At 39.8% G+C, this 26,581-nt stretch overlaps 2 protein-coding genes across 3 annotated transcripts in view; one reads left to right on the top strand and one right to left on the bottom strand.

Annotated features, from left to right (window-relative positions):
• grin3a (glutamate receptor, ionotropic, N-methyl-D-aspartate 3A) overlaps positions 1 to 20,594 on the top strand; it is a 52,408-nt gene extending 31,814 nt beyond the window's left edge. The window contains exons 4-10 of the mRNA XM_079659560.1: positions 199 to 582; positions 1,471 to 1,616; positions 4,578 to 4,693; positions 5,318 to 5,469; positions 10,788 to 10,949; positions 11,291 to 11,361; positions 18,694 to 20,594. Of these exons, the coding sequence (XP_079515686.1) occupies positions 199 to 582; positions 1,471 to 1,616; positions 4,578 to 4,693; positions 5,318 to 5,469; positions 10,788 to 10,949; positions 11,291 to 11,361; positions 18,694 to 19,267 (1,605 nt within the window). The 3' untranslated portion in view covers positions 19,268 to 20,594. The remainder of the gene's footprint in view (positions 1 to 198; positions 583 to 1,470; positions 1,617 to 4,577; positions 4,694 to 5,317; positions 5,470 to 10,787; positions 10,950 to 11,290; positions 11,362 to 18,693) is intronic.
• Positions 20,595 to 23,662: 3,068 nt separating this feature from the next.
• The window catches only part of plppr1 (phospholipid phosphatase related 1), a 43,040-nt gene continuing 40,121 nt past the window's right edge, over positions 23,663 to 26,581 (bottom strand). The window contains exons 7-8 of one of the 2 annotated variants that reach the window (XM_079658959.1): positions 25,588 to 25,719; positions 23,663 to 25,314 (exon numbers count right to left, since the gene is read on the bottom strand). In XM_079658959.1, coding sequence (XP_079515085.1) covers positions 25,309 to 25,314; positions 25,588 to 25,719 — 138 coding nt within the window. In that variant the 3' untranslated portion in view covers positions 23,663 to 25,308. The remainder of the gene's footprint in view (positions 25,315 to 25,587; positions 25,720 to 26,581) is intronic. The other variant, XM_079658958.1, reaches the window with a different exon arrangement.

Below are 26,581 nucleotides of genomic sequence, written 5' to 3'. Positions count from 1 at the left end.
CGTGTACCACAACAAAATATACAGATAACTCTCCAATTTCCATACTCACCTGCTTTTGGATTTCCAGTCCTAACCCCTCAGGATGTATAAACAAAAACACAACCCAATTCAAGTTTACTTTAAGCCTTTGAAAAACCACACATGTTCTTACTTAGATAATATCAGTTGGTTGTCTAATCCTGTGTTCCCCATGCCCAGGTTCGTACGCGCGACACAGCTGCACCCATCGGTGCCTTCATGTGGCCTCTCCATTGGTCCATGTGGCTCGGCATCTTCGTTTCACTCCACGTCACCGCTGTTTTCCTCACCCTGTATGAGTGGTTCAGCCCGTTTGGTATGACCCCACGTGGACGCAACCGCGACCGGGTCTTCTCCTTCTCCTCGGCGCTCAACGTGTGCTACGCCATTCTATTTGGGAGAACGGTGGCCATCAAGCCGCCAAAGTGCTGGACAGGCCGCCTGCTGATGAACCTCTGGGCCATCTTCTGTCTGTTCTGTCTGTCCACCTACACCGCTAACCTAGCTGCCGTCATGGTCGGGGAGAAGACCTACGAACAACTGTCAGGGATACATGACCCAAAGGTACAGAGATGTGCAACTCTGCAAACAATGGATGCTTCTCAAGCTGGCATTTTAAGTGTTGGGGCTGTTTCTCTCTGCGGTCCTCTCATTGGTTTAAAGTTAGAAGAAGATGATGTAAGGTTCTTCCTTGCACCAATCAGGATTGAGCAACATTTAAATCCCAATCTGATGATAATTTGGGTTGTTTGGTCACTGATATTCAAATCTAATTAAACCCACGTCCTGATGGAGCAGATACATGTTCACCTGGAGATATCTTTTTAATGTCCTTATTTTGTCACTAATATTTCACTAGCAAAGAAATACGTAGTCAGGGCTTTAATTCAATCAAAAGAAAAAATAAATGTCTTCTTTTTATATGTTTTTTTATTTGTTTTGGTAAATAAAGTTCACGTTTTGGTTACCAGATGTTTAGAAATGTTTTGACAGAATCTTCTGTTTAAAAATAGGGTTTTTAAATTGGCTAGATTTAATTTGTTTGCTCAAGGCTGAGGTCTTTTTCTTGCAAAATATCCCTGATCCACTTAATAAAACGGTAGACTGCAGTGTTTGTTATCTTTTGAACATTTCAGAAGAGCTGTTGTTTTTAACTTTAAAACTTAAATTAGGAAATGGATTTTTTAATTAAACATACTTTGTAAGGGCAAATGGGGTAAGGTAATTACTGTTTGTTGTTAACTCACCAACTCTTTGAATACCAACAGTGCAGGTATATTTAGAGTCAGAAAACAAAAGAAGTATAAGTATAAAGGACTCCTGCTGCATTTGAGAATTAAAAAATGCCAACTGAAGTTGAGAGAGACAACAGACTAAAATGAAAAGTAGTACTAAAAGATTCTGACAGCATTCTAAGCGTAACATCTTGGTTTATTTTTTTCTTTCCTGCAGTTGCACCATCCGTCTCAGGGATTCCGATTCGCCACAGTTAAAGAAAGCAGCGCGGAGGACTACCTCAAGAAGAGTTTTCCTGAGATGCACGAGTACATGAGAAGATACAATGTCCCGGCAACACCAGATGGCATACATAATCTCAAGTAAGACAATGTCCACACACTGCACTGTAAAAGAAAAGTCCAAATCTAAAAAAAGTAGAAATGTCCTCCCCATCACCAGCTGGCCTGTTTGCATTCAGAACTCATAGTCCTCCTTACCCTGCCACTGCTGTCATCTTAAGCTGCTTCGACATTCAACGGGCATCCCCGCGGAGCAAAGCAGAATAAAGTGAGGGAAGGCAGCTGAAAGCAATGCCCTGGCTGGGAAGAGCACAATTTGAATGGATGAAACAAGATTTTTTTTTTCTTCCTGAGCTTGTAAAGTGCTGATTAGAGGGTTCAAGGGGAAATGTCATCTTTAGAAAATTACAAGTGGGGAACAAGACAGCATACAATATGCCGCAGTGCAGCTTTGAATACCCTGTTCTCAGAGATTATCACATAATCATACAATAGACCGAAGCCTCTGTTATTGTAGTACAATGCATCTCCCAATTTACTGCATTGAGGTGTTACTCAATGTGATTTCCCATCTAAATATTCATGAATTGGTTAAAACTAATGAAAAATATGTTTTTATATTGTTATGGTAACCTTTATATGTACAACCAGAAGGGCACTTGCAGCCATCTGCCAAGGCCGTATCCTTAAGTGAAAAATATTTTTGTATCTGCATGTGGTTTTCGAATCCACTCCAAGATTTAATGGGTTTCCTTCTTGGCCCACGCTAGACCGCAACACTGAGTTTCATAAACATCAGACCAGTAATTTTGTTTTCTGCTGACAAAATGAGAAACAAACCAAACAAGTGTTTAAAGTGCTTTTATTTTTACGAGAAGCCTTACCTTTATAGTTTCTTCAAATGTACATTTGAATTGTACTGGTTGTGGGGATAATGTTGGTTTTGTCCGTCCATTCCATTCTCGTAAATACGATATCTCCGGAATTCTTTGAGGTTATTCAAATTTTCCACAAATGTCCACTTTGCAATTCCCCAACACCTAACTGCTCCACCCATCTGCACACCTGTTCCCACTTCCCCGTTAACCCTGCTGTTACCCACTATCCCACCTGTTTCCACTTCCTCTCCTCAGTCACTTGCAAGCCTTTTGTTCCTTTCACTGTATCCACTCTCTCTGAACCCCTGTGACAAGTTTTGGATTTTGTTTACATGCTGATGACTCATACACTATTAGTTGTGATTTTTTCAGACTGAAAGAGGTGTTCTTGCAATTCTCTTGGTTCCCATTCTTGCAAACCATTCTGAATTGACTTAATGAACATGTCCAACCAGTCACTTAAACAAACAAAAACTACTAACTGCAGCATGTCTGCTGTATGAATGTGAATTTTAAGAAGTGCAATCACTGAAGCGTTAGCTGCCATTAAACTGTTTTGTGTTGTTGTTGCTACTGTAGTTTATTAAACTGACAGCGATATTAGAATGTGCTGCTTTTATTTCCTTTAATACAGTCTCTTAAAAAAAGAACACACCTGAAACAGAACAGTTTATTGTATGGTTTGTTAACCTAGGTGCTAACAGGTCTTACTTACCTTGTGATGTGAAGACTTTTCCCTGACATGCATTGCATTTAAAAAATGTAATTAATGTTTCCCACATCATTTTGTATTTAGTAAAACCCTTAAACAATAATGTGCTCTGTCACCCGTTTAGTTTTCCATTAATGTCATGCTATTGCCAATACATGATTTAGCTACTTTTACAACCATTTCTACAGGAAGAGAATAAGGTGGGCATCATGTCTTAACCATATTGGTCGGGTAATTGGTGGATGTCAAGGTAGTTTTCTGAAAATAAAATACATAACATCAATACTGTACTATCATGGAAAGACCAAGGACATAAGTTGCAGCTTAATTCAACCTGTAATAATGAACAGCCAGCTTTTGGGTGGAAGATAGCAGAGGATTTCCAAGCGCCGTCCTTAATAAAAAGCAACAAAATAAAGAGAAATCTTGAAAAAAGGCTTTGCAGCATTGGTGTCCCTGTAGGCTGTACCTGTCAGTAAAGGGTTGATTTGTAAAAGCCTCGCTGAGTGTTGTGAATTAATATCTCGCCTCAGTATAACAGACTTGGAGTGAGGAATGAGAGTAAATTGGCAGAAACTGGCAGACAGGCAGTCATTTCACTGGCATAAGACCAGTTTTGGGAAACCAGCGGTAAATGGTTGAGAGAAGTTTGTTGAATAATTTACATCCCATTTACAGTGATTTGGTGAACTGCCCTGTGAAGATCCCAAACCCCTCAAACAAAACACTTCATTCAAACATTATTTTTAATTTGTCGTGCTCTACTTCTCTTTTTTTTGCCTTTCTTACCAATGATTTATTGGACACGACATAAATAACCCCCCACCAGGCTGTTTACCCATTTAACCTGACCCTATTCTTAAAATGAAAAGAAAGCGAATAGTTCAAGACCCTACCAAAACCATCCTTTTTTATTCTTTGAACTCTCTCTGAGGTCAGAGGTGTAGCATGAGGACACAAACAGAAAATATAATACTGATAGCACAGAACAGGAGACAGATAAAAATGAAAAATGAATTCAATTTTCAATCCCAGTAGGTTTTAAAGGTGAATTTCCGAGAAGCTTGCTTTTAAAATGTCAATCCAAAAAGATCTAAGATGTTGCTATGGAGAGAGTTATGGCTTCTTCTGTCACCATAATGTATTTGGGAGAGTGGATACCGATGGTCCATCTGTCTTTTTTGTCTATCCAGTCATCCATCAAAAACATCTCAAATGCCACCGATCAGATCGTCATAAAACTTAAAGGTATAATTCACTCTTTTGGTGGAATGACTGGATACATGCATCACGTTTGTACCCTGAAATGTGCAACAATTAGTCCAACAAGATGCATGTGGTTTGGTTAGTAAACTATTAAAGCTCCAGGACCTTTGAACTTTCAGCTCAACAGGCACTCAAAAGTTATTTTGTTCTACACTCCCAGTATATTCCCTTGCTTTGTATTTACAGGGCTGATCCTCAGAGACTGGATGCATTCATTATGGATAAAGCTCTGCTGGACTACGAGGTTTCCATAGATGCAGAATGTAAGACACTAACAGTCGGGAAACCCTTTGCAATAGAAGGTAAAGTATGGCTTCTTTAAATAAGACAAATGACTTTAGGGTTAGGGTTAGACAATACTGTATGTTCCCATGTGTTAAGATGTAGACTGTAGACTGATCTGACCATAGGCATTTTCTAAAGCCCTACTGTAGATGTAAGAATATCAATCACTTGACGTTTCCACAGCTGTTAATCTTCTTGCTTTCAAAAGCTTAGATCCTCTACTGTCTACTGTTAATCTCATGGGTCCATTTAGCAGGCTTCTTCTTCCTCCCACTGTGAAGATGTGAAGATTCCTGTGTTGTTGTTAATTACTTAATGCACCCTTAAGCCTCCAGGATACAATCCAAATCAATCAGTGTACCTCCTACCAAGGCGAGGTACTTCTGTAATTGGCTATCGCTGGATTTGTCAAACTTCCCTGGCATGCAAACAATTCTGAGATGTATTGACAATGTAAAGCAACTACTTTCTTTTCAAGTGAGAATTGTGAGGGTAAAAAGTCTCCCTTCTTTCTGTTCAGCTGTTCTTTTTTTTCGGTTGAAAGAATATAATGAGAGTGCATGGAGGTGAAGTTAACAGGATATTGCAGCTGTGACAGGGGAATAGTCACATTGTATGTTTGTGTGTGTTTCTATTGGCAGGCTATGGAATTGGCCTCCCTCAGAATTCTCCACTCACCTCCAACATCTCAGAGCTTGTTAGTCAGTACAAGTCTGATGGCTTCATGGACACGCTGCATGACAAATGGTACAAGGTTGTGCCCTGCGGAAAGCGCAGCTTTGCTGTGACTGAGGTAGGAACATAAACCCCTCTTATATACAACTACCAGCCTGGTCTCATAAACAAATGTGTCAATTACGCTTTAAGGTAAAACATTTTTTTCCATTCTGTGTTCCAAGATTGGCCAAATGCAATTCTGGAACCTATCGGCAGTCATGATGATGATTACGTTTTTTATTAGCGTGTAAACTGGTTACTTGCAGTCGTAGACATTTTGTCCAACACTCAACCTTACATCTCAAGTTGCTTACCAGACTATATATCTGAAGTATAATTGAACGCCACACAGAAAAGGCGATCTGAAACTATTGTATATTTATTGTCCTAAATACAATTTAAAAACAGAAAGGTTGTGAGCTGGAAAACCGAACAAATAAGCTGAAAGACACTACAACTAAAGTACCCTGTAGAGCTGAGGGGAACTGGGTGCATTTTTCTACAATTGTTTGTTGTTGTACCTATTATAAAAAGTAATTGAATCCTTTGTTTACATAAGAATATTGATTTGTGCAGCATTAAACTAGATCGATAGTCTTTGACATACATAGCAGGATTTAGAAAAAACTTATGATACCAACTGAAACACCACTTTTTATTTGAACCCATTCCATTGGTTAGTCCGTTTCTTTCTCTTTTTTTTGTTTCAAAAGTGTCCATACCTAACCATTCTCCTGGCTGGTATCTCAGAATAATTTCCCTGCACAGCCTGAACAATCTCTTTATTCATTCAGAGCCCGGCCCGTAACCCTCCACATGCTAACCGCGCTTTGTCTCCAAAACTCCAGTCCAATACATCCCTGGCCCTGCAGTCCATTCCCTTCTGCCATTACCGAGCACTTAGCTCTCTCAGCTGCCGTCTCTCTGCCCAGCTGTGATTCAGGAATCCCCAAAAGTGCTTCTAGCTGGTTGCCGACAGCACACTCACCATTATCAAGCATTAATTAAAACTCCCTCCCAAAAAAACACATCCCTCTGCTACATTTTCATTCATTTATTTCATTAGCTAGTGTGCGTCGCAAAGGCACATAACGCCATGCTGGTTGCTCATTTACATGTTTAATTAGGATACATGCAAATAACCATACTCTCATATGAGCAGAAGTGGAACACTGCAGTACACAAACTCAGGGAACCAGTTGTTCTTCTCTGTGTCACAGCTAGACTTGCTACAGATGCTATCTACAGTTGCAGACATCTAAATTGCTCGAGGTGCATTTCATTTTGCAGCATCATGCCTCTGCTGACAGCAGAGGAAACTGCTTGACCAGTATTTTATTTCACCTGTGTGACATTTAATTTGAGATACAACTATATTAGTGAGTTGCTGTGCACACATATTATAGATAGTGTTGTAAAATAAGTTATCTAGAATATGTTATATTCAATTGAATCAACTGAGTAGCGGTTTGTCAGACTTACAATGTGCTGTCAAAATGAACACTGGAAAATATCAGAGCAAAAATTCACTTGATCATTTTTATATATTTTTTTATTTCAACTTTTATTTAACAAGAACACATTCTTATCTCTGGTTAAAGCTCCTTAAGGGGAGTAGGTCAACGTATCCTCATACAAAGGATTTTATGATATCTTAGAGAAAGGTAATTTTTCATTAAGTCCAACATCACGAGCGATTAGTAAGCCTTCGGAACACCACTTTGTTAAAGGTGGGGTAGGTACTTTTGGAGAAACCAGCTCGAGTCCGCTAGAATTCTGCCACTTCCATACAGAGCCCCTCCTCCAAAACACACGAACGCGCACATGACTAATGAGGGCATGAGATAAGTTTGTGCACAGATGGAAGGCTGACAGGCAGGTAGGCCATCCAGTTATTTTAGCCGGGCCAGCTCAGATGATTGGTCGTGCTTTTTAAAGTGCTACGGCTTCCACAGATGACATGTTTGTATGGATTTTTTGTCAGAGCACTTCAGATATTCATCGTTTCTCAAACGTACCTATCCCACCTTTAAGGTTAGGAAACAAGATTTGTTTCTATCGAATACAAAATAAGCCTTACTTAAAGTAGTAGATATTCTGCCCATGTTCAGATTCTTATTTGCATTTGACACCTCTACTGTAATATGTCTCACTCTCCATGCTTTAATGTTCAAAAAGCTTTTTATTTTGCTCTACTTCCTGTGCTGCAGCACCTCTTTTCACCCTCTGTCTGAAACCAGAGCCCAGTCTGCTCTGATTGGTTAGCTGGCCGGCTCAGTTGTGATTGGTCAACCGCTTAGAGATGTCCTCTTAGTATATCACTGCATGTGTTTGAGGGCTAGCCAATAGAAGCTAGAGTGTTACATAGTAATGTCATTATCTTACGGCAGTAAACAAAGTAATATGGATTGGTTTCAGGCAGGGGGGAAGAGAGAGACAATCCCTCTGGAAGACACTTTGTGATTTCAGCCTTTGCAGACCATTTACATGCACAGAAACCTATACACTAAAAGAAAGGGAAACCCACCAAAAACACAAAAGGGCCTCTTTAGTACGGGATTAGGTAACTAATAAGCCAAACTTGACTTCAGGTTTCACATGGGACACAAACAGCTGTCTCCAGGGTGAAGACCTGGTGTCATTGGTCCAAAACATCGACTCTAAGCAAAACATTTTTACAAAAGACATCTGCCATTTCTTACAGACAAGCATTGCATAAATGACTAGCAGTCCAGCACAAAACCACGATAAACAACCTCAGGCTATACAACAACAGAACAAGAGCAGCATACACATGCAGTTAGACAAACAAGCTACAGTAGAGAACAAAATATGCAGTAAGCGGCAGGCTGGCTCAGTTTAGTCCGGCTCAGCATTTTTTTGTTATACTTTTATTCATTTTTATAAAAGCTACACCTCCAGCAGAAAGCCTGTGAATCCGAAAAGATGAAAAATCTGATGGATTGGCTTCACCGACAACCTCACTGGCGCTCGACCACCTCTTTGTCGCCCCAAAAAATTTGAGTAATAAAATCAATACCAATAAATGACATATTATTCATTAACGAGGGCCAAACTTAACATTACGGAGACATAAATTGTGATCAAAGGGATGAGAAATTATGATTTGTATGTAAGATTTTTGCAGTAAATGTATGGGGTGGACTTTCAAATTATGAGATCACTGTGAAAATTAATGGTCTTATATGGTTGCATGCAGTAAAAAGAGACAATGTGCTGCCAAAGAAATGTCGTAGAATATGTGCTTGAATGTGCTGATCCTAGGAAGCCCATAATTGTGAGGAATATTGGAGTGAGTTGGCGCACAATAACTTACACTGGAGCATTACATTAGATAAATGTCATGTATCCTCAGTAAGCTTGTCATAATGTTAAAGGATAATACCACTGTCATTTGTATTTTTATTCCTGACTTGAAAATGTCTTCTCCGGCCGTCAGATATCACTACTGTCTGTATTTCCCGACTTTAAATAATCAGCTCCCACTCTCCAAAATGTCATTACAGCCAGCTTGTCAAATCACAATACTGCAATGACGAATTTAATCCATCATGTATTTTATTTTTTATTTTGTTACAAGCATGACTTTATAATGCAATCATTGCATCTGCTGCTGTATCAGGAGATGCTCCATACTCAGCATTAAAAAAAAGATTCATATGAGAATGTACATCTGCGGTAACTGCAACCGGCGCTTAATTAAGAAAAGTGTAATATCACAATAGGAGATGCCAAACTTGTAGACTGGTCGTATATTTCCAAGAGCTTTCTCCATGGTGGCACATTTAGAATGGAATGAGAGCCAATTAAGATGTGAGGGGAGGGGGGGGGGGGGGGGGGAGAGGAGTGTGATATTGCAGTGTAAGTCTTTCAGAAGGGTTTTTTCAGTATAGCAGGATTTGAGGAAATTCAAATAAAACTCCTACTGTTATATCCTATTTTAGATGTGTTACTCTCTGGAAAAGACAATGCTAATTAAGCATTGTGCACAAACATGGCAATTTAACTTGTTCCCTTCTAAGTTTCCTCACTTTTTCAACTGCATTGTGTTGTTACCTTCTGATAATAACTGTGTTGAAAGCAAAAGTTAACTTTTTTTTGGAAAAACATTTGAACAACTGCAGCTTCAGTGTTTGTGCTCAAATATGTGATTCAATACAAATGTCAATTCAGCTTTTTGTTTGTGCAAGATGTTTTTAATGGGATTTTTTAAAAGAATGGGAGCCGATGACTTCTAGTTCCTGCTCAAACAGCTTAGGGATTTTTAACTATTTTGAATACATCACCCGGTTTACACATACAAAATATAATTCCAGTAGTATTATCATGAGCTCGAGAATCATTTTTCTCATACACAATCCAAAGGCAAATGTCACACCTATTACTGAAAACAACATGTGCTTATTTAAGATAAGGATGCCAAAACACATGCTGTATGTCAGTATTTTTCTGAAATTACTTTTTTATTACAAGAATAAAAGATATTCACTTTATGTCAAATGTTTTGGTTTGTGTTTTTACCGCAATGCAGCAAAACATAAGGGCTGGCTATTCTTTATTCAGTGAAGTAGCAGTACAGGGTTAACATTTCTTTTTACAAGAAACAGTCCTGCATTCAAAATCGTGTTCAAGTAGAAGTTAAACACGTGAGCATAACATTTGACTTTAAATACAGAAAGTAAAGATACTCTCCATGTCAAAATTGTATATGTTATATAAAGCATGCATTAATGTGTACATAACACTAATGCAGCTTGAATAAGTGTTGGCCAATTTGAATTGCTTCATTACATTACATGTCACTTTTATCCAAAGCGAGTTACATACTCAATACTGTGGACAATCCCCACAGGAGCAATTTGGGGTGAAGTGTCTCAGGGACACAACGACATGCTGACTGCAGTGGGGTTTGACCCCTGATCCCAACACCTGCGCACAACTCACTGTGGCAAACGCCGCCCATATGCCGCTGGGTAGCTTAACACATGCATTAACATAATATATCCGTGGATTTACATGTTGCCTTATTAATGTAAATCTGCAAAGTAACTAGTGCCAACAGTAATTTACAGTAGATGTGGAGTACAAATTATAAAAATGGCCTCTGAAATTAGGTGGAGTAGACAAAATTAAAGTAACTTAAAACAGAAAAATGAAGCTATGGTACTTCAAAACGGTACACAGAACTGGGGTAAATGTTTCTAGTAACAGTACTGAGGGAGTTTGTATCATTTTAAGTCCCAGATTTTTGATACTTCCCAGACTTTTCCCAGGCTGTTCATGAGAAGAAACAGATTTGCACAACTGATCTTTTTTTCTGTGTCTCTATCTTTCTTCTCCCTTCATTTTCTTCCCCCTCTATTTTCTCTCCAGACGCTGCAGATGGGAATAAAGCATTTCTCCGGTCTGTTCGTGATGCTCTGTGTGGGCGTGGTCTTGTCTCTTGTGACCACAGTAGCAGAACACATTGTGTACAAGCTGGTGATCCCGAGGGTCAAGGAGCCACGCTTCAGATACTGGCTGCACACGAGCCAGGTACTGAACGAACACACACACACACACACACACACACACACACACACACACACACACACACACACACACACACACACACACACACACACACACACACACACACACACACACACACACACACACACACACACACACACACACACACACATTTAGAACAAAGTGAAGCACCCTTTGGATCATTGCTAAGTAAATAACCACTCCACAATCACCATGAGTCTTATTATTTAAGTGAGTGAGTGAAAGTAGCCAATGTACTCCACTTTTCTACTTTTGCACACACACTGCATGTCATATTCCGATGAAACATCAGAATAATAGCTGATGTGTTTCTTGTTTTCCAGAGATTACACCGAGCCCTTAACTCCGTCTTCAACGATGACAAACTGCCGACTGTAACCAAGCCTGATAAGAGGTACTGTCCCCGCCATTGCAGGAATCAATACAATTTCATTTTTATCAAATAAATCCAGCAGACTGTAATGTAATGTTTTTTTTTAAATAATTTGATTTGAGGTCAATCATATTCCTAAGGGATTGAACTGAATATGAAACAAGCCCAGTTTCGATGTTATCTTTTATGACCTATTTAGTGCACTTTCTTTTGACTTGGGAATTTGGCTTGTTCAAAATCTTACAGCAAGTATACAACAGAAACAGGTGCACCACTAGCTTAACACAGCTCTCACATTTTAAGAATCCTATCAAGTAAAATGTTACATTTACATGTCTTCTAGTTGCTTTATAAAGACTCAAATGAAAATGCACACAGTCCCTATTCAGAAACCATTCCTTTCAATGAGCCGTCATGGCTTCCTAAAGTTAATGTCGCAATTACACACTTATAGGTAAATAGTGGTGTAGCAATGTTGTATCAGGACAGCCAGAAAACCCGAAAACCCTGACCAATCACAGCAAGCTGAATGTGTTATTAGGGGTCTTAAAGAGACAGGCACTAAAACAAAGCATTTCAGGTATATTCCTACATACAGTTTGAGAAAAATAATGTGTTTTTTTTTACATTAAAGCATGGAAATATGTTCTCGTAGAAACCCAAAGTACAAATAGGGACCTGAAAATTAGCATTATATGTCCCCTTTAATTAATGTTTTGTAATGAGTTCATCCATTACTGTTGGTAATTACAGTGGATAGCTCCAATGTTTCCAAAAAGCTCATTAAACCACTGCAGAAGAGGACACAAAACGTGGTTAAAATTATAGAAACGTAGCAAATAACAGCATGACAAAATCACTGGAGTGATAACTGAAGTACCTGTGTATCGTATTGAAATAACTTTCCATCCCATTTGTGCCTTTTCTTTCAAGTTTACAAACTTTTCCATGGTTTTTACTCAAATAAAAATTGCTTTATTACACAAACACACATGGTTTAGTGTGCATTTGTACTCATACGGAGTTTTATCAGGCCACTGCACCCTCAACCAAATGCAATTTATTTTCCCTCCATCTCACTTCTTATAATACCATAACACAACTGCAATACAAACTGAAGACAAAAAGAAGATTTAAGGAAGATGCAAGGCTAAAATCTAGGGTATCATTAAACACATCACATATGTGCCCATAATCACTCAAAATAAAAATAAAATGTCTCGCAGGAAGCCAATTTTCCAAACTTAGACAGCCCAATGGCCAAATTATCCGGCTGTGAATAAGTGACATCAATTAACATCCAAGTGGCAGTGAAGGGACCCGTTTAATCAGGAACTAAATAGATTGGTCATTCTGTTGGAAGCTAATTATCAGTAAGGGAAATTGAGGGAATAATCTCATGCTGACGTAGCGGCGTATTGTTTGGCTCAGTGGGTGACAGAGAGATTTAGTAAATCATGAAAGCTCCTTTTGGGTCCGTTTCTTTTCAAACGCTGCAAATGGGTGCACTTTATTACGGTTTATGTAACTAATCTGGACCGTCATTTTGACATCAATACAGTGTCTGTCATAAAATGATCCCCTTTTATTCACATTTGGTCGCTTCTGCCATCGCCAAGTAGCGCTTTGCTCTCCTACAGCAAGCAAAGTGGGACATTTATTACTCTTTTTATGGTCTCTACGGGGAGATCAAAACAACCCTCAAGCTTTTGCCGGGCAAAAGAGTTCCATTTCATCTTCCTCTATTTAAATTCTGCTTTACACCTTTCCCTACTTAACACCATCGCTGAGGGGACACTCAGGTGGAGCACTCAAAGTGGGGATTAAATACACGTAATAATTATGGAGCCAAGGCTGTGTGAGGGATGCCGGTGGTAATGAGGATAGATTACCTACGGCTGCATGATTTAGCTCATTCAATCAAGCTCTTCTGCCCCGTGCCTGCACGCTGTCTACAAGTCAGAAATTATTACCATCATGTTGCCGGTGTCCCATAGAAACCTGGTGTGTCTGTTTTGCAAACATTGAACAGAAATATGATCATCTCTCCATTCATGTGATGATATTTAGTGATCTTAATAACTCCAGCTTGAGGTCTGTTACCAGAAAAAACATGTGGTGCATAAACACCTGTTTTATCAGCATTATAACAAAGAGGCACTCTTCAACCAAATGGTGCATTTGGGTAAAAATGTAATTGGTCGAAAAATACTTCTTAGGATTAACATATTTTATTCCTGAACAAAGATGGCAGAGAAAAAAGATTAGGGAAGTGTATGTCTGAAAGAGTCCAATGTCAAATTAGGATTTTGTGATTTATTACCAAACGCAGTGTTCAGGTTATGTAGATCCAACAAGGACCTGTTTTACTCACGCTAAGAAAATACCATATGTCACTGTTAGTACATCAGTTACAATTCAACTCTTTGATGGAGGGATTACATGGGATAGGATCATTGCTTCCCCTGTTTATACTTCTTTAAAAGTACTATTAAATTAGCGTTTTCTACATTGCTTTGAAACCTAGTTTTTAACCCAAATGTTTTGAGTTATCGATCATTCCGTCCAGGATGAAAGGAAAGCCTAGAGTTATTTTCTAAAATGTTGCACAAACATCACTTTGTTACTTGAGTTTGGTTTTGAAAGATCAGAGCTCAACATCACTTTCTCCTAACAAAACAAGTTTCTGGCCATAATGCGAGAATTCATACACTTATCATGATAGAATTTCCCACAAAGGCCTAAGGATGAAATAATGAAGTACCGGTAATGGCATTTTATATTCAGAAGGTCAACTGCACTGTGACTTCAAAATGGTCTGCAGAAACCTTTTTAATAACCCGGGAATTGAAGGGGAGAATGTGATTTTATTCTACATTCAGATGGATACTGAATTGGTGAAACTAATCTTGGGCGCCTGCTCTGAAATTGAGGGGATTGTACTTTATATATCTTCTTTGCTGCAGGGGTTGAGATGTGTGTAGAACCTCCACTTTTTGGAATGTGCAGCTTGACATTCAGAGTACAGTCATGGCTACAACTTTGAGTTGTTGTTAGTGTTCTTTATTGCCTTTATAATAAAAAAATATCTCACATCTTCAATCCTTTTTTAATATTGGTCTCCATTTTGCACAACATTCCAGCTGTGTTTCATTCATTGTTTAGAATATCTAAAGTATGTCTAGTTAACACTTTGTATTGAGCTTTTGATGACTCACCTATGAGTGTACATACAATTCCCTCAAGAGTTCAATTTCAGGGCAACGACAGGGACTCCGCAGAGTGGAAATAATTGGGCCGGCTTTGTTCTCTCCTGTCTCTCCTGCTGTGTTAGCACACCATCACAATTCTTTGAAAGGAATCAGAAAAGATAAGACCTACAGTATAACAGTTTACTGCAAGAACACAACATTCTACATTGTTTTCAGCCTCCGCAGGGCGGTCAAGAGGTCATTTACAGCTGTATGACCTTCTTGTTGGGATTAAATATCTTGCTCAAGGTCACTCCAGCAGGGGGCTTGTCTAATGTGTCCTGCTTGTTGAAGGACTCCCTATTCACTGAGCTACAAGCTGACGCACATCTGTACTGACAGATGGGTGAGGGAAAAAGAAATCAGTGGTGAAGCATTTAGTTCCTAGAGAACTGCCGCAGGGAAACACGAGCTGTGCTTTTCATAAGTCGCACTAATGAACAGGAGACATAATAGTATTTGGAAGTAGCCTTGGATTCTGTATTGGTGTCTGTTAGTCTACAGTAGGTTGCAACTGTTAGGGAATCATTTGCTTAGGTATTCAACCTTTGACACAGTTCATCATTTTCTCCTCTCACTGTCTCCTTTCTCATGGCATAGGTCTACGGCCTCGGGTATTGCTGCTATCTCTCTTAAGGAGAAGCAGCATGGGCGCATCGTTGTTGCCAGTCTATGACAGAGCACAAGCCGCCATGTGAGGTAGTTTACTGTTCAGGGACGAAGGTTCCCTGGCGCACATTCTTTCCTATGGACGAGAGCTCTAGTTAGATTCAGGGTCCATAATGTTTAGTCTCACTGATGAAGAATGTTGATTATAACACTCCGAACTAGTTAAAACCTTGAGCTACAGAAAGAGTTCTTCAGAATTGGTTTGGCAACCGCTGTGTCAACTCGTGACACACCACCTGTCTTGTCAACTCTCCGGCCGTAACTGCAAATAAACCATCACTGTTTGCCATCAAAGCTCCAGCTCGCCCCGTGTCTCCTTCATGAGTCGGTGACTCCCACTGCATTGCTACACAGAAGTTTCTCCCCTGGCAACATTTATTTGTGAAACCAGTGCTGATGGAGAAAAATCCATATTTATGAAATTGTAAATGAAGAACTGGAGGTAATTTAATGCGAGGAATCTGGTGAAGTTGCAAATTGGATGTAGGCGGGAGCAGATATCTCTGAAAAGTATGTGGACGATTGTGCGAATTGTATATTCTTATTTGAGAATATTTGCAGTTCTCCAGCAGATGTGAAAGCAACATTATATCCCGGTAAATGATAAGGTAGAAATATGCTGACTTTCATCTGTGTATAGGCGCTCTGACATCTTCACATACATAATGTAAAACCAAGGGCCCTGTTTGTTTCCGACTGAGAAAAGTAGACGCCCTCTGATGTGAGTGAGAGGAACACTATAATGAGCTTTACGTTTACAAACTTATTTCCCCCACCATCTAGGTGAATAATGATGTAAAGGACATGAAAACACTGCAGAAAGAAATAATGATTTGTATTTCAGCGTGCTTTTCATCTTTTAAACACTTTGCAAGTTGCACGGCACTTTCTGACCTTGACATCATTATTTCTTCTGGGAATCTCTAAACAGGGAACAAAGAAAGAGTTGGTGTTTACATAGTATATTATATAGTCAGTCAAAACCATCACGTCCATTCACATAATGAAAGTTGAACAAGCTCCTATTCCATATGGGAGTGAGGCAAGGACTCCTAAATGCTAAATAAATCAACTCAGAGGCTGGGTGAATACGAATTATCTACATTTGCGTCACGTTTTGAGAACAGCCACAAAGTGCTTTCAATATGAATGATAAAAAGGCAAAAGCTTATCAATCAATAGATGTAAAAACAAGCCATGCAAAGGTATAAGAGATCGGGAGGAGGTATTTACAGATAAAAGCATGACGGAGTGTCTCTCAAGGTGACTGCCAAGCAGTTATCTTAAAGTCTGACGTGTCCACTCTCATTGAGAACTAATAGCACAAAAGCTAACTGAAAAAGCAACTCTTTCTGTCGAGACGTTTGAACGCCAACAAGGGACCTGCTGTTTTATTTCATGCCGTTAAGTTCATACACTTACACCCTCACGTAAGACTTCTTAAGAATCTGAAATTGGGGTGATTATCTTGAGACTCTAGGGCCTAGGCGAAAGCAATTTGATAAGTTGTACCTCATTGCAAAAGGATTCTCTCTTTCATTGCAGCCGTGATGTAAGCACAGGTGCCTTCTTGTCAAAAGTTGCAAACATCTTTTTAAAGATAAGGTTCTTTTCATGTTGCTCTTCTCTGACGCCTCATCATTCAGGTGTCTTTTGATGTCAAAGAGTATCTCATTAGATTCTTCTTGATCGCTATGGAAAGCTCCTTTGATTCAGAGAGGTGAGGGGAGTCTCTTTTTCTACGTCTCTCAAATGAAATCAAGGTTATTTCTCGCCTTCATATCTGCTTCAATGGATATTTAAAAAAAAAAAAAGTCAGAACTACCTTATATATGACTGCAGGAAAACATATTTGTGTTGCTTTATGTAATAGTTTGGGAGATCCAGAGGCTTGAAAATGTTTCTGTTCATCTTGTACAATCAGTGTACCATTTAAACCCAATAGTAATCTACCATTCTTCTCAAAAAGCAACGTTTGAATGAGAACTCAGGATGTTGAACTTACTCACCACTTACCAGCCGAAACACCCCGTAACGTTATTTTAATAAAGCACTAGTCTGCAAGAAATACCATACAGTTCATTATGTTTAAGTCTGACTATGTCTGAATGTAAAAAGGGGTTTTCTCTAGAGCTACTGAGATACGGTAGGTCTAACTATGCTAGACTTAATGTGCTATCCAACAGATACATATTTCAATTATAACTATATATTTGGAAGTATCTGGATAAAGACTGAGGCTGCCTCCAGGAAAAACTTTTCCATGGTTTTGAGAAGCAAGGACTCTCTGGTATTTTCACTAAACTCATCACCATCCAATCATGTATTGCAGATGTTACTTTATTTCTGCTTTCTTCCTATCAATTTCTGATGCTGTGTTGAAGAAGAAAAAATAGAAGCTTTGGGCAAAAGTTCAAAGTGACTCGATGTGACAGGAGTTTATTATGGTCAGTGCAATCAAAGGTATTGATGTGACCAAGGACGACAATGTCAGGCTGTTCTTTTTAAGTTTGTGTAACTGTGAAGCTCCTATCTATTTAGTTTTACACATACACTTTCTTTGTAAATAAAACCTAGTGGGTGATTGAGTTGAAAAGACGGTTAGGCAACAGCTGTTTAATGGAAAATTATGGATCACTCAGTTGGTCCATTCCTATCTTGCACGAGCACGAAGAGAAAACATGAAAGTTTGAGGGAATTTGCGAGCGGGAATACAAGATTATTATATTATTGATATTGTGACTGACACCTCACTCCTCCAACTCGCGGTGCTGCTGCTGGTGCTCATTAGGGTTAAAAATTAGGGTAGACCTCGAGGGTGGATGGGAGAGGTCGGCCGGGGTCAGTGTGAGTCCAGGAGGATATTAATTGGACATGAATTCGTCCAGTAAGCCTTGTCATTCAAGGGCTACTTATTTGATCTTGAAAACCAGCATGTTTTGCGGGGATATTCATCATTGCTATTCATTAATGCTTATTTGCCTTATGTGTGACATTATTAAGACTTAATACAGGCTTCAGTTCATGCATGCCTGCTCAAGCTGCAGCATTACAATCATCAGTTTCACAATGTTTATTGGAAGCCATTATAGTTGAGTTAGACAAATTATATTTTCTGGCCAAAATATTGGTAATGTGATCATTAGGGCAAGCTAGTCTGAGCACAATATATGAAGATGTGCAGCTTAATGTCATTATGGGGTCAATCAAATGATTGGACGACAAAATCCCCACAAAATATGCTATCATATATTATAATAAGGGGAGAATCAATCATTTAACCTATTCAGACAATATTTGCCAGAAAAGCATGGACTTCCAATTAAAACAAGTCTAAGAGGCTAAAGCTAGCTGCTCTATGAGGCTACAGTAATGCTTTGAGTTAAATGCTAATATCACCTGATATTTCTTTATGTATCTGTCCTATCTCCAGGTGCAATGAGGGAAACAACCAGTCAGCATGTTGGAGTCCTTCAGAGTCGTCCCACTGCAACAGGCGTAGGGTCCTTCCTCAAGAGATGCAGAATGACCTGGAGCGCCCAACCTCCCAGGAGCTCCCTGGACCACCACCCCCATCCCCTCAGTCTCATCCACATACTTTCCCCCTACTGGAGAAGCACCTACCCATAGTGACCAACACTAACGGTCGCTCTGAGCTGCTGGGGCGGGGGTTGGGCATAGGACTTGCGCCAGGGCAGGGTGGCTCCGGGCAGGGGACGACCTCGGGCCCATGCCGGGCTCTGGGTGTGGGCGACTGCGGCCCTGGGCTGGGTGTGGGCAGGAAGCCGCTGGTTCAGGAGTTGTCAGAACTTGAGGGTCAAATCCTCGTTATCAAGCAGCAGCTGCAGACAGCAATGAGAAGGAAGCGAGAGCTAGAACAGTACCAATCAGATAACCAGCAAGCAAACCAGACTTCCCACAGTCAGCCCACTACTCACCAGTCTAACCAGTATACCCAGCCCCACCAGCAGACTAACCCACACACAAACACACTACCCGAGTTCTGAAAATGCTCTCCTTTGTTCTGCCTAGACAAATGTGATGAGACGTGGGACAAGTTTCCTAAAAGGTTATGGAAAAGGATCCTTTTATGAGTTGTGGAGATGGAACCTTAACCTTCTGGAAGTTGAATCCTCCTCAGGAGTTCGTCTGATTGCCCAACTGAAACGTTCCCCAGGGATCCTGCTCTGTCCAGTGGAAAATGTCCTGACTTCTGGAACGTGTGATTCACTAATACGACAGCCATTGGACAAAGGTGAACCAGGGACCCTGAACCAAATCTGTACTCACTAGCGTGTTGCTGTCACTGAAAAGCTGTCCAAAGTTTCCTCTTCGTTACCCTCGCATTCGCCATTTTTTTTTTTATACCTCACTGATCCCTTCATTTTTTTCCTTTGACTTCCATTCCTAATGCCCTCTACTTCGTCCTTCTCATCCCTTTCCTCTAAGTCTTGTCTCTTCAAGGGTAAGAGATCTGCTTGAAATGACGATAAGCTTGATCACAGATATGAAGACCGGTATTTAAGCTTAATGGGCTAATTCACCTGAGTCTTATGCTGAGACCTATTGAGAGTGTAAATGACCTGAAGTTGAACCTATACAGTTAAGTCTGTATGGCCCTGAAACCTTGTACCTTTGAGGAGGACAGAAAAGAAATACAATTGCTGGTGATTGATGTATCGGTTGATTTGATTGATGACCTAATGATTCTTGTTTATGACAATGCAGCTTAGGTCATTTATTTCTCGTGCCACTTTTTGAAGGTCGTTGGGGCATTTGCTATGATGAAAGAACAAGAAATCCAAATTCAGAAAGAAACGTCTCTATTCATCAAGAACATCTGGATGGCATCGTGTTTTGTGGATCACTATGTATGTTGTCCTGCATTTCACCGATGCACTTCTAGTTTTTAAAAGAAAGCTGCACCTGTGAGTCATCATTTAACTTGTCAGATTTTGATTCGTGGTCTGGATGGTTTTTGTCTTCAAAGGTTTCAGTGTTATAAACACAGGATCGGAAAAAGTATTACAGTCTGTTGTAATAAATACAAGAGTCTTTTCAATCAGGGATCCAAAAACAGGACATTTTTACTCACCATCTTGAAATCATACCGGTGCTCTCGCAATCTCTACCATCAGAACCACCAGAACTACTATTTTGTTTTTGGTGCAATCACAATGTTGATTAGTGAAAGTAACATAAACATGGACCACTGGTCAAACTCTGACATCTTATTTGAATATGATGATCACTCATAACCGAACACGATGAAACAGTCTCACTGTGAATTTTCTTGCGTCTTTTCAGTTTGAGTTTGGATGTGTCCAATTATTAAAAAACATACCTCTCTTCTTTGCACTTAATTGAATTGAAGCATTTTCTTTTTCTTATGTGATTACGTGTAAAAAATACAACTTAAAGAAGATAACAGAAAGCAGAGTGTAGGAGGATAGTGCATACTTTAGTTACATTAGTTTTGACTTATTTTTGCTTCCATAACCTTGGAACTGGTAAGAATCTTCTCCTTTCAGTTCTCTTAAAACCTGATTTCAAAAGGAAAATTATATTATTTGTTTTACTGACTTAAGGGATGTGCTTTCACGCAGAGGTAAATATTTTTCAGCTCATTACATCCAGGTTACACCAGTCAAACAGTGCATTAAGGATTTTTCTTACTGGAATATATTACATTTTTAAAGTTGGACATTGAGATTCAACTGCAGTAACTAATTCCTTCTGATTTAAATAGATCCCATTATATTTTTTAAAAACACCCTGAAGCTCCAAAAAAACCCAGTGAGAGTTTATTTTTCCTGCATTGACATGATATTTGGTTGATGCACTATTCTTCATTCATATTGCTAGGGGACAGCCATTTGGGCAGGAAAGCGTACTCAGAAGAGCCAAGGATGACATTTTACAAACACACGGCATGGTCAAATTCTGCCACACACACACACACACAAGCAAACACACACACACACACACACACACACACACACACACAAAATCCCTATCTATTTATCCAGTGTGTCTGCAGGGTAAGCGCAGGCTGTCACAGCTGAAATGAATACCTGACAGAGCAAAAGAGCAAGTGCACTGGCTGAGCCGTCAGCTCTCTTTGGGTTTGTGTGTTTGCCTTGCTTGGCGGTGACATAAACATCACAGCACGAGTAACAGGATGAATCAACAGAAAATAAGATCACGGTTTTAGCGTGTCTATGCTCATTCTAGCATGTGTGGTTGGACAGTAGGGTTGTATGAAGAGGAAATGCCTATACCTCATTGAATATACAACTCAGCACACAACAGAAAAATGGGTCGTATTAACTTTTTGGGGTCCTGCCTCAACATATGTTTGCTAATCCATTTCTTCTCATTTGTTCTCAGAGGCAATAACAGGAGGTAATCAGGCTTTCTGTTCACATTACACGCATTAGCATTTGTTAGTACACAACATAAATGTCAGTTTGTTCTTTTGTTCAAAGACAACCCTGAAGGTTTTCTGGTCCTCCCAGAAACTTTCATTATCACAAACTCATCGCATCATGCTTGAGTACATATTTGAAGAACATTTAAAGGGCTCCTATTATACTCTTTTTCATCAATATATTATAGGTCTCTGAAGTGTTTGGTTCAAAATACCAAACAGATTATGCATTGTAGCATCCCATAAACCCCTGTTTCCAAAGTGCTGATTCTCGGTCTTTTACTTTAGATCAAAATAAGGAGCCATTCCCAACTCCCCTCTGAGAGATATTTGGTTAAAAATAACACAATAGCCGCCTTCACACCAAGTACTTTGCCGTACTTAGTTCCCGGCACTTAGTTCCCAGCACTTAGTACCCCCATGGAACTAAGAGCCGATCGCGTTCACACCGGAATAAGTTCCCTGAGGGAAGATTACGCAAATGAAGCCGCTGACGTCACTTCTTCTTCTGCTTTGGGTTTACTGGCAGGCCGCAAACCACTTCACGGCGTATACTACCACCCGAAGTCCCCGGAGTTTGGGACTGGCTTCCGAGGAAATCGCCAGAACGCCGACACCTCCTCATCACTCCACCGCTCTCATGTTTTTTTTTGTGTTGCCATAAGTTATTCTCTCTCCATTGGTGTGCTGGGCTAATGCTAATAATGCTAATGCCAGCAAATACAATTGCGGCTTCAAAAACTTTTCAGAGTTTTACAGGCCGTGGTTTGCAATTCGCCCAGCCAATCAGAAATTGGTACTTGCTTCTCCCCAGGATAGTCCCACCTCTCTAGCAGGCACTAAAAATGGGGGTAAAAGTTCTCTGAACTAAGTGCTCTTTTTGATGTGAATGCAAAATTCCAGGCACTAACGGAACTAAACGGGAAAAGTACGGGTGAAAGTACTCCGCTGTGAAAGCGCCTATTGGTGCTCTTGGAGGAGATTCAGGTGATAAGGTGGGGGGGCGGAAAAAACGGCATGACATCATAAAGTGGCCAAAATCTGATCAGCTCATTTTCAGAGAGGTTTTTATATAAATGGATCAGGACAAAAAGTGTGTGAATCTTTTTTCCTGAAACTTTCAGAATCTCTACACAGAGGGGACACATGTTCATGTATAAAAGACATGAAAAAGTGAATTTTGCAATAGGTGACCTTTAAAGGAAGGTATTTTTCCCACTGAACTGAGCCCTTAGGAAACATCTATCGCTCAACTGTGTACTTCCAACTGCACCCTATAAATGTACCATCCTGCAAATATTCCCTCTGTGTACCATTCATTCTATCTAAACAATTGTCGACTTTACTCCCATTCACTTCTATTGAAACCATTGATGGCTTTATTCCAATTCAACTGAATTAACCCACGACCGTCAACTGTTGAGCAATTGACCCTGAACCCTGTGTATCAGTGTTTTTGTGTGTGTCATCGCTAAGTATAGTACAATATTACTACAAAAACCAGAAACTTGTTACAGATTCAAGGCAATTTTGTTCAGCAAAATGTGATAGTATGTTAATGTTAACACACCTTTAGGCTGTTGATGTAGATGACACATGGTTTGAGGTTAGGTTGGATTTGTATTCAGCAGAATAATTATGGTTGGGCTGTCTGCACACACAACTCCGGGCACACACAATGGAGGTAAAGGAATTAAGTATCTAATACAAATTCAAACAAACACAAGGGCAGACATGTTTTCCATTTTTTAGGCAAGGTAACTTGGCAAAACTGGGCAAACAGGATGGAGTCCTGCTCTCTGCCCTATTAATTTTGTATTTCAGTTTGAAATAAAAATTGGAGAGGACTGAAGCTGTTGTTTATAATAACCCACTATCAGCCGTGTCCTCGCCCACAATGTTTTATAAGATAAACCAAATTACCACTTTCCTTCCAGCACACAAAATGAATAAAGACACAAGAGAACACATTGTTGCTACTGACTATTTAATTTGTGGACAAACCAAGAAAAAAAAAATATATGTTGCATTTCAAATGAAACGCTTTTTTTGTTCTGAAAGTAAAAAGACGTTGATAATCACAATGATAATGAGCATAATTGAAATCATGAGTATCTATAAAACATCTTGACTTCTCTCGTCATGCTGGGCGTATCTTCCAATGGGAAATGGAGTCACAACATTGCATCACAATCCACTGGTGGGTTGGGGGGAGTGCCTCGAGGAGGAAAAGTGAAACAGGAGTCATTAGCCTGGTTTCCATTAAAAGGGCTAGCCGGGCCTCGAGTAAATCACTCTGATTTACTCCAAAGAGCACTTCTGTCTCTTTTCCTTTTTTCATGTATTTTACAAGGATGTATTTCACTGGGATTTGAGTTTAAAGTTATTCATACAGTCATACCAGAGACGTCTTCAGTTAGATCTGGCACAGGCTAGCCCCACTGGACCTCTTCATAGAAAGAAAATCTTATCAACATCACAGTGAATCAGGAAATTGGGCTGAAACGCACTCATAATGAGAATTTCAACCAATCATATATCATTGTGGCTGATGGCATGACACTTCAAGTGCCAAACCCCGTTTACTGACTCTAAGGATGTCGCTGACTCTTCCTTGTCGCTTCCTCCAACAGGGAGAGGTAACGCTCCCCATAACACCTAAACTGATACCAAAACATATCCAGGTTTACACAGCAGGCAAACAGGTCCAAATGGATCATAATAATCATACAGATTGACAAAAATCTTTACAAAATATGACCTGACACGGTCAGTTAATGTACAGAGAGAGATAATAAAAAGAAGTATTCTGTCTTTTTTTCCTGTACAAATGACAAACATCACAGAACAACAACATCAATATTTTTTTCCATAGCACATTTTTTCAGACTGAGGGGGAATAGATGTGGCGATCGACGAGGCAAGTCACCTGACAGGATGTGATGTAAGACAGAGTGAGTTAGCCAACAGGAAGTACGCAGGTTTAACACCGTCAGGATAGGCTACAGCACTCGCTCATACAAAATGTACAAAACACCGTCCTCTAACTACAAACAGCACACCTTGGAGGGAAAAAAACGTCTGATGTTTCAAATAGTTTCAATATCTGGAACAAAAATCTGTGCTTAAGTTTGCTTTGTGATATTTTTGATGCAATGGATGTGCCTTGGCAGGTAGAATTGAGCATAGCCCAACTTAATAAGAACCATTAGAAACATGGTGCATTTAGTCCCTCAGGTGATTTAAACAGATATATCAGCAGTGTTTTTTTTATTAAGCATTCGGAGCCACGTGGCATGCGTCCTCGTCATTGTGTCTGGAAGTGCTGTGGAGACGCAAACGTGACCCGGTGCTGCCCCCTTAGTCATGTGACCTCCGTCATCGATGCTGAGTGGTTCTAAAAACGGACGTGGAAAAATGGAGGGATGGAGAAAAAGAATAGGGATTGACAGAGATGAGAAGGAAGAGGAAAGGAGAAGGAAAAGGAAAAGGTGAGGAAATAAGGAGAAAGAGGGAAATCATTGTCCAACAGTATCAGGACGTGTCTTTCTGTGCATTTGGAATGGAGGCAGGGGTGTAGTGCAAAATGTCATGCTTGTATTTTCTTCTCAACATGTGTCACTGCTTTGAATGGAAAGAAAGTAAGAAAGAAGGAAAGAAAGAAAAAGACAGAAAGAAAGAAAGAAAGAAAAAACACATGGTGACTAAAAACCCTTCTTTAGCCGATTGAAAGTACATTCCAGCAAATTAGAGAATGGCAAATTACAGTAGACTAATTTCCAAAGTTTTTTGTTTTAAGCTTAAGTCTCGAGGGAGCTTTGCCAATTAATTGGGAAAGATAATGTGCATCATGGTGATAAAGTTTCTCGGAAATCCAGGTTAAGTGTTTTAAGGTACCTGTGCGCTGAGAGTCTCCAGAGGGCTCTCTACACGGGGGAAAGTCATCAGAGGCAGGCCACGGTAGTCTTCAGTTTTCTGTTTAGCCGCTGCACTGTGGACGCCTTTGAAGTTGTTCACAACACATATACCCTGTAAGGTATGAAGACAGTTCAACGTGAATAGCAGGGTAAGCTCACAAAAACACAGGTTTTAAATGTGGGAGTTTGGTAAGTGAGAACTTTGTCAATGATCCAATACATTTCATCTCAAATAACTCAATGTGAAATCATAATGTGTACCCAGGCTAGTTTGGTCAAATAAATCGTTGATGTCCATTCCATTCAAACCCAGAAACATAACTTGCTGGTGGCGTGAGAGGAAAATTCAAGGGGATCACTAAGGTCCGTCGGCTTCATTGAATTAGTAACATGAATGTCTGTACACAAATTCTCTAGAATGCATGGACATAGTTCAGTCAAGACAAAAGAGGCGGTCTGACATTGCCGTACCTGCTGCTAGCATTTCTTAAACTGCATGCTGTCCAACATTCTTACCAGCCTCTATAAGGAAATACAAGTGTGTGTATATACACCGGGCCCCTAATTAACATTTTTACTTCCTGTTATCAGACAAAATAGTGTAATTCAACAGATAACACAGTGTTGCCATGAGACATCTGAATTAGACATGAGAGTCATACCATTGTTAAAAGGCAATGTCTCGTAGCATTAAGAAATGAAATAATATCACCTTGATTACCTTTAATCAGAAGGGCCTGCCAGCTCTACAAAATGCAGCCATCCTTTGACAGTGATGCTCTGGGTTGTTCGCCTTTGTGGCATGGCGCTACGCAGGCACAGTGAACTGCCTTGTTTCTTCATTCATGTGTCGTAGAATTCTTATAAATTACAGTTACTTGAGAGTCCTATGTTAGGTTCTTCTACCAGTACAGACATCACCAAGGTTACTATATTTCTGTACTCCTCCATGGACTGTTTAATCAAAGAAAGCA

This window comes from Notothenia rossii (assembly GCF_949606895.1).
Source record: "Notothenia rossii genome assembly, chromosome: 11".
NCBI lineage: Eukaryota > Metazoa > Chordata > Actinopteri > Perciformes > Nototheniidae > Notothenia > Notothenia rossii.
Note: the sequence above shows the minus strand (reverse complement) of the source record. Positions and strands in the feature narration are given on the sequence as shown.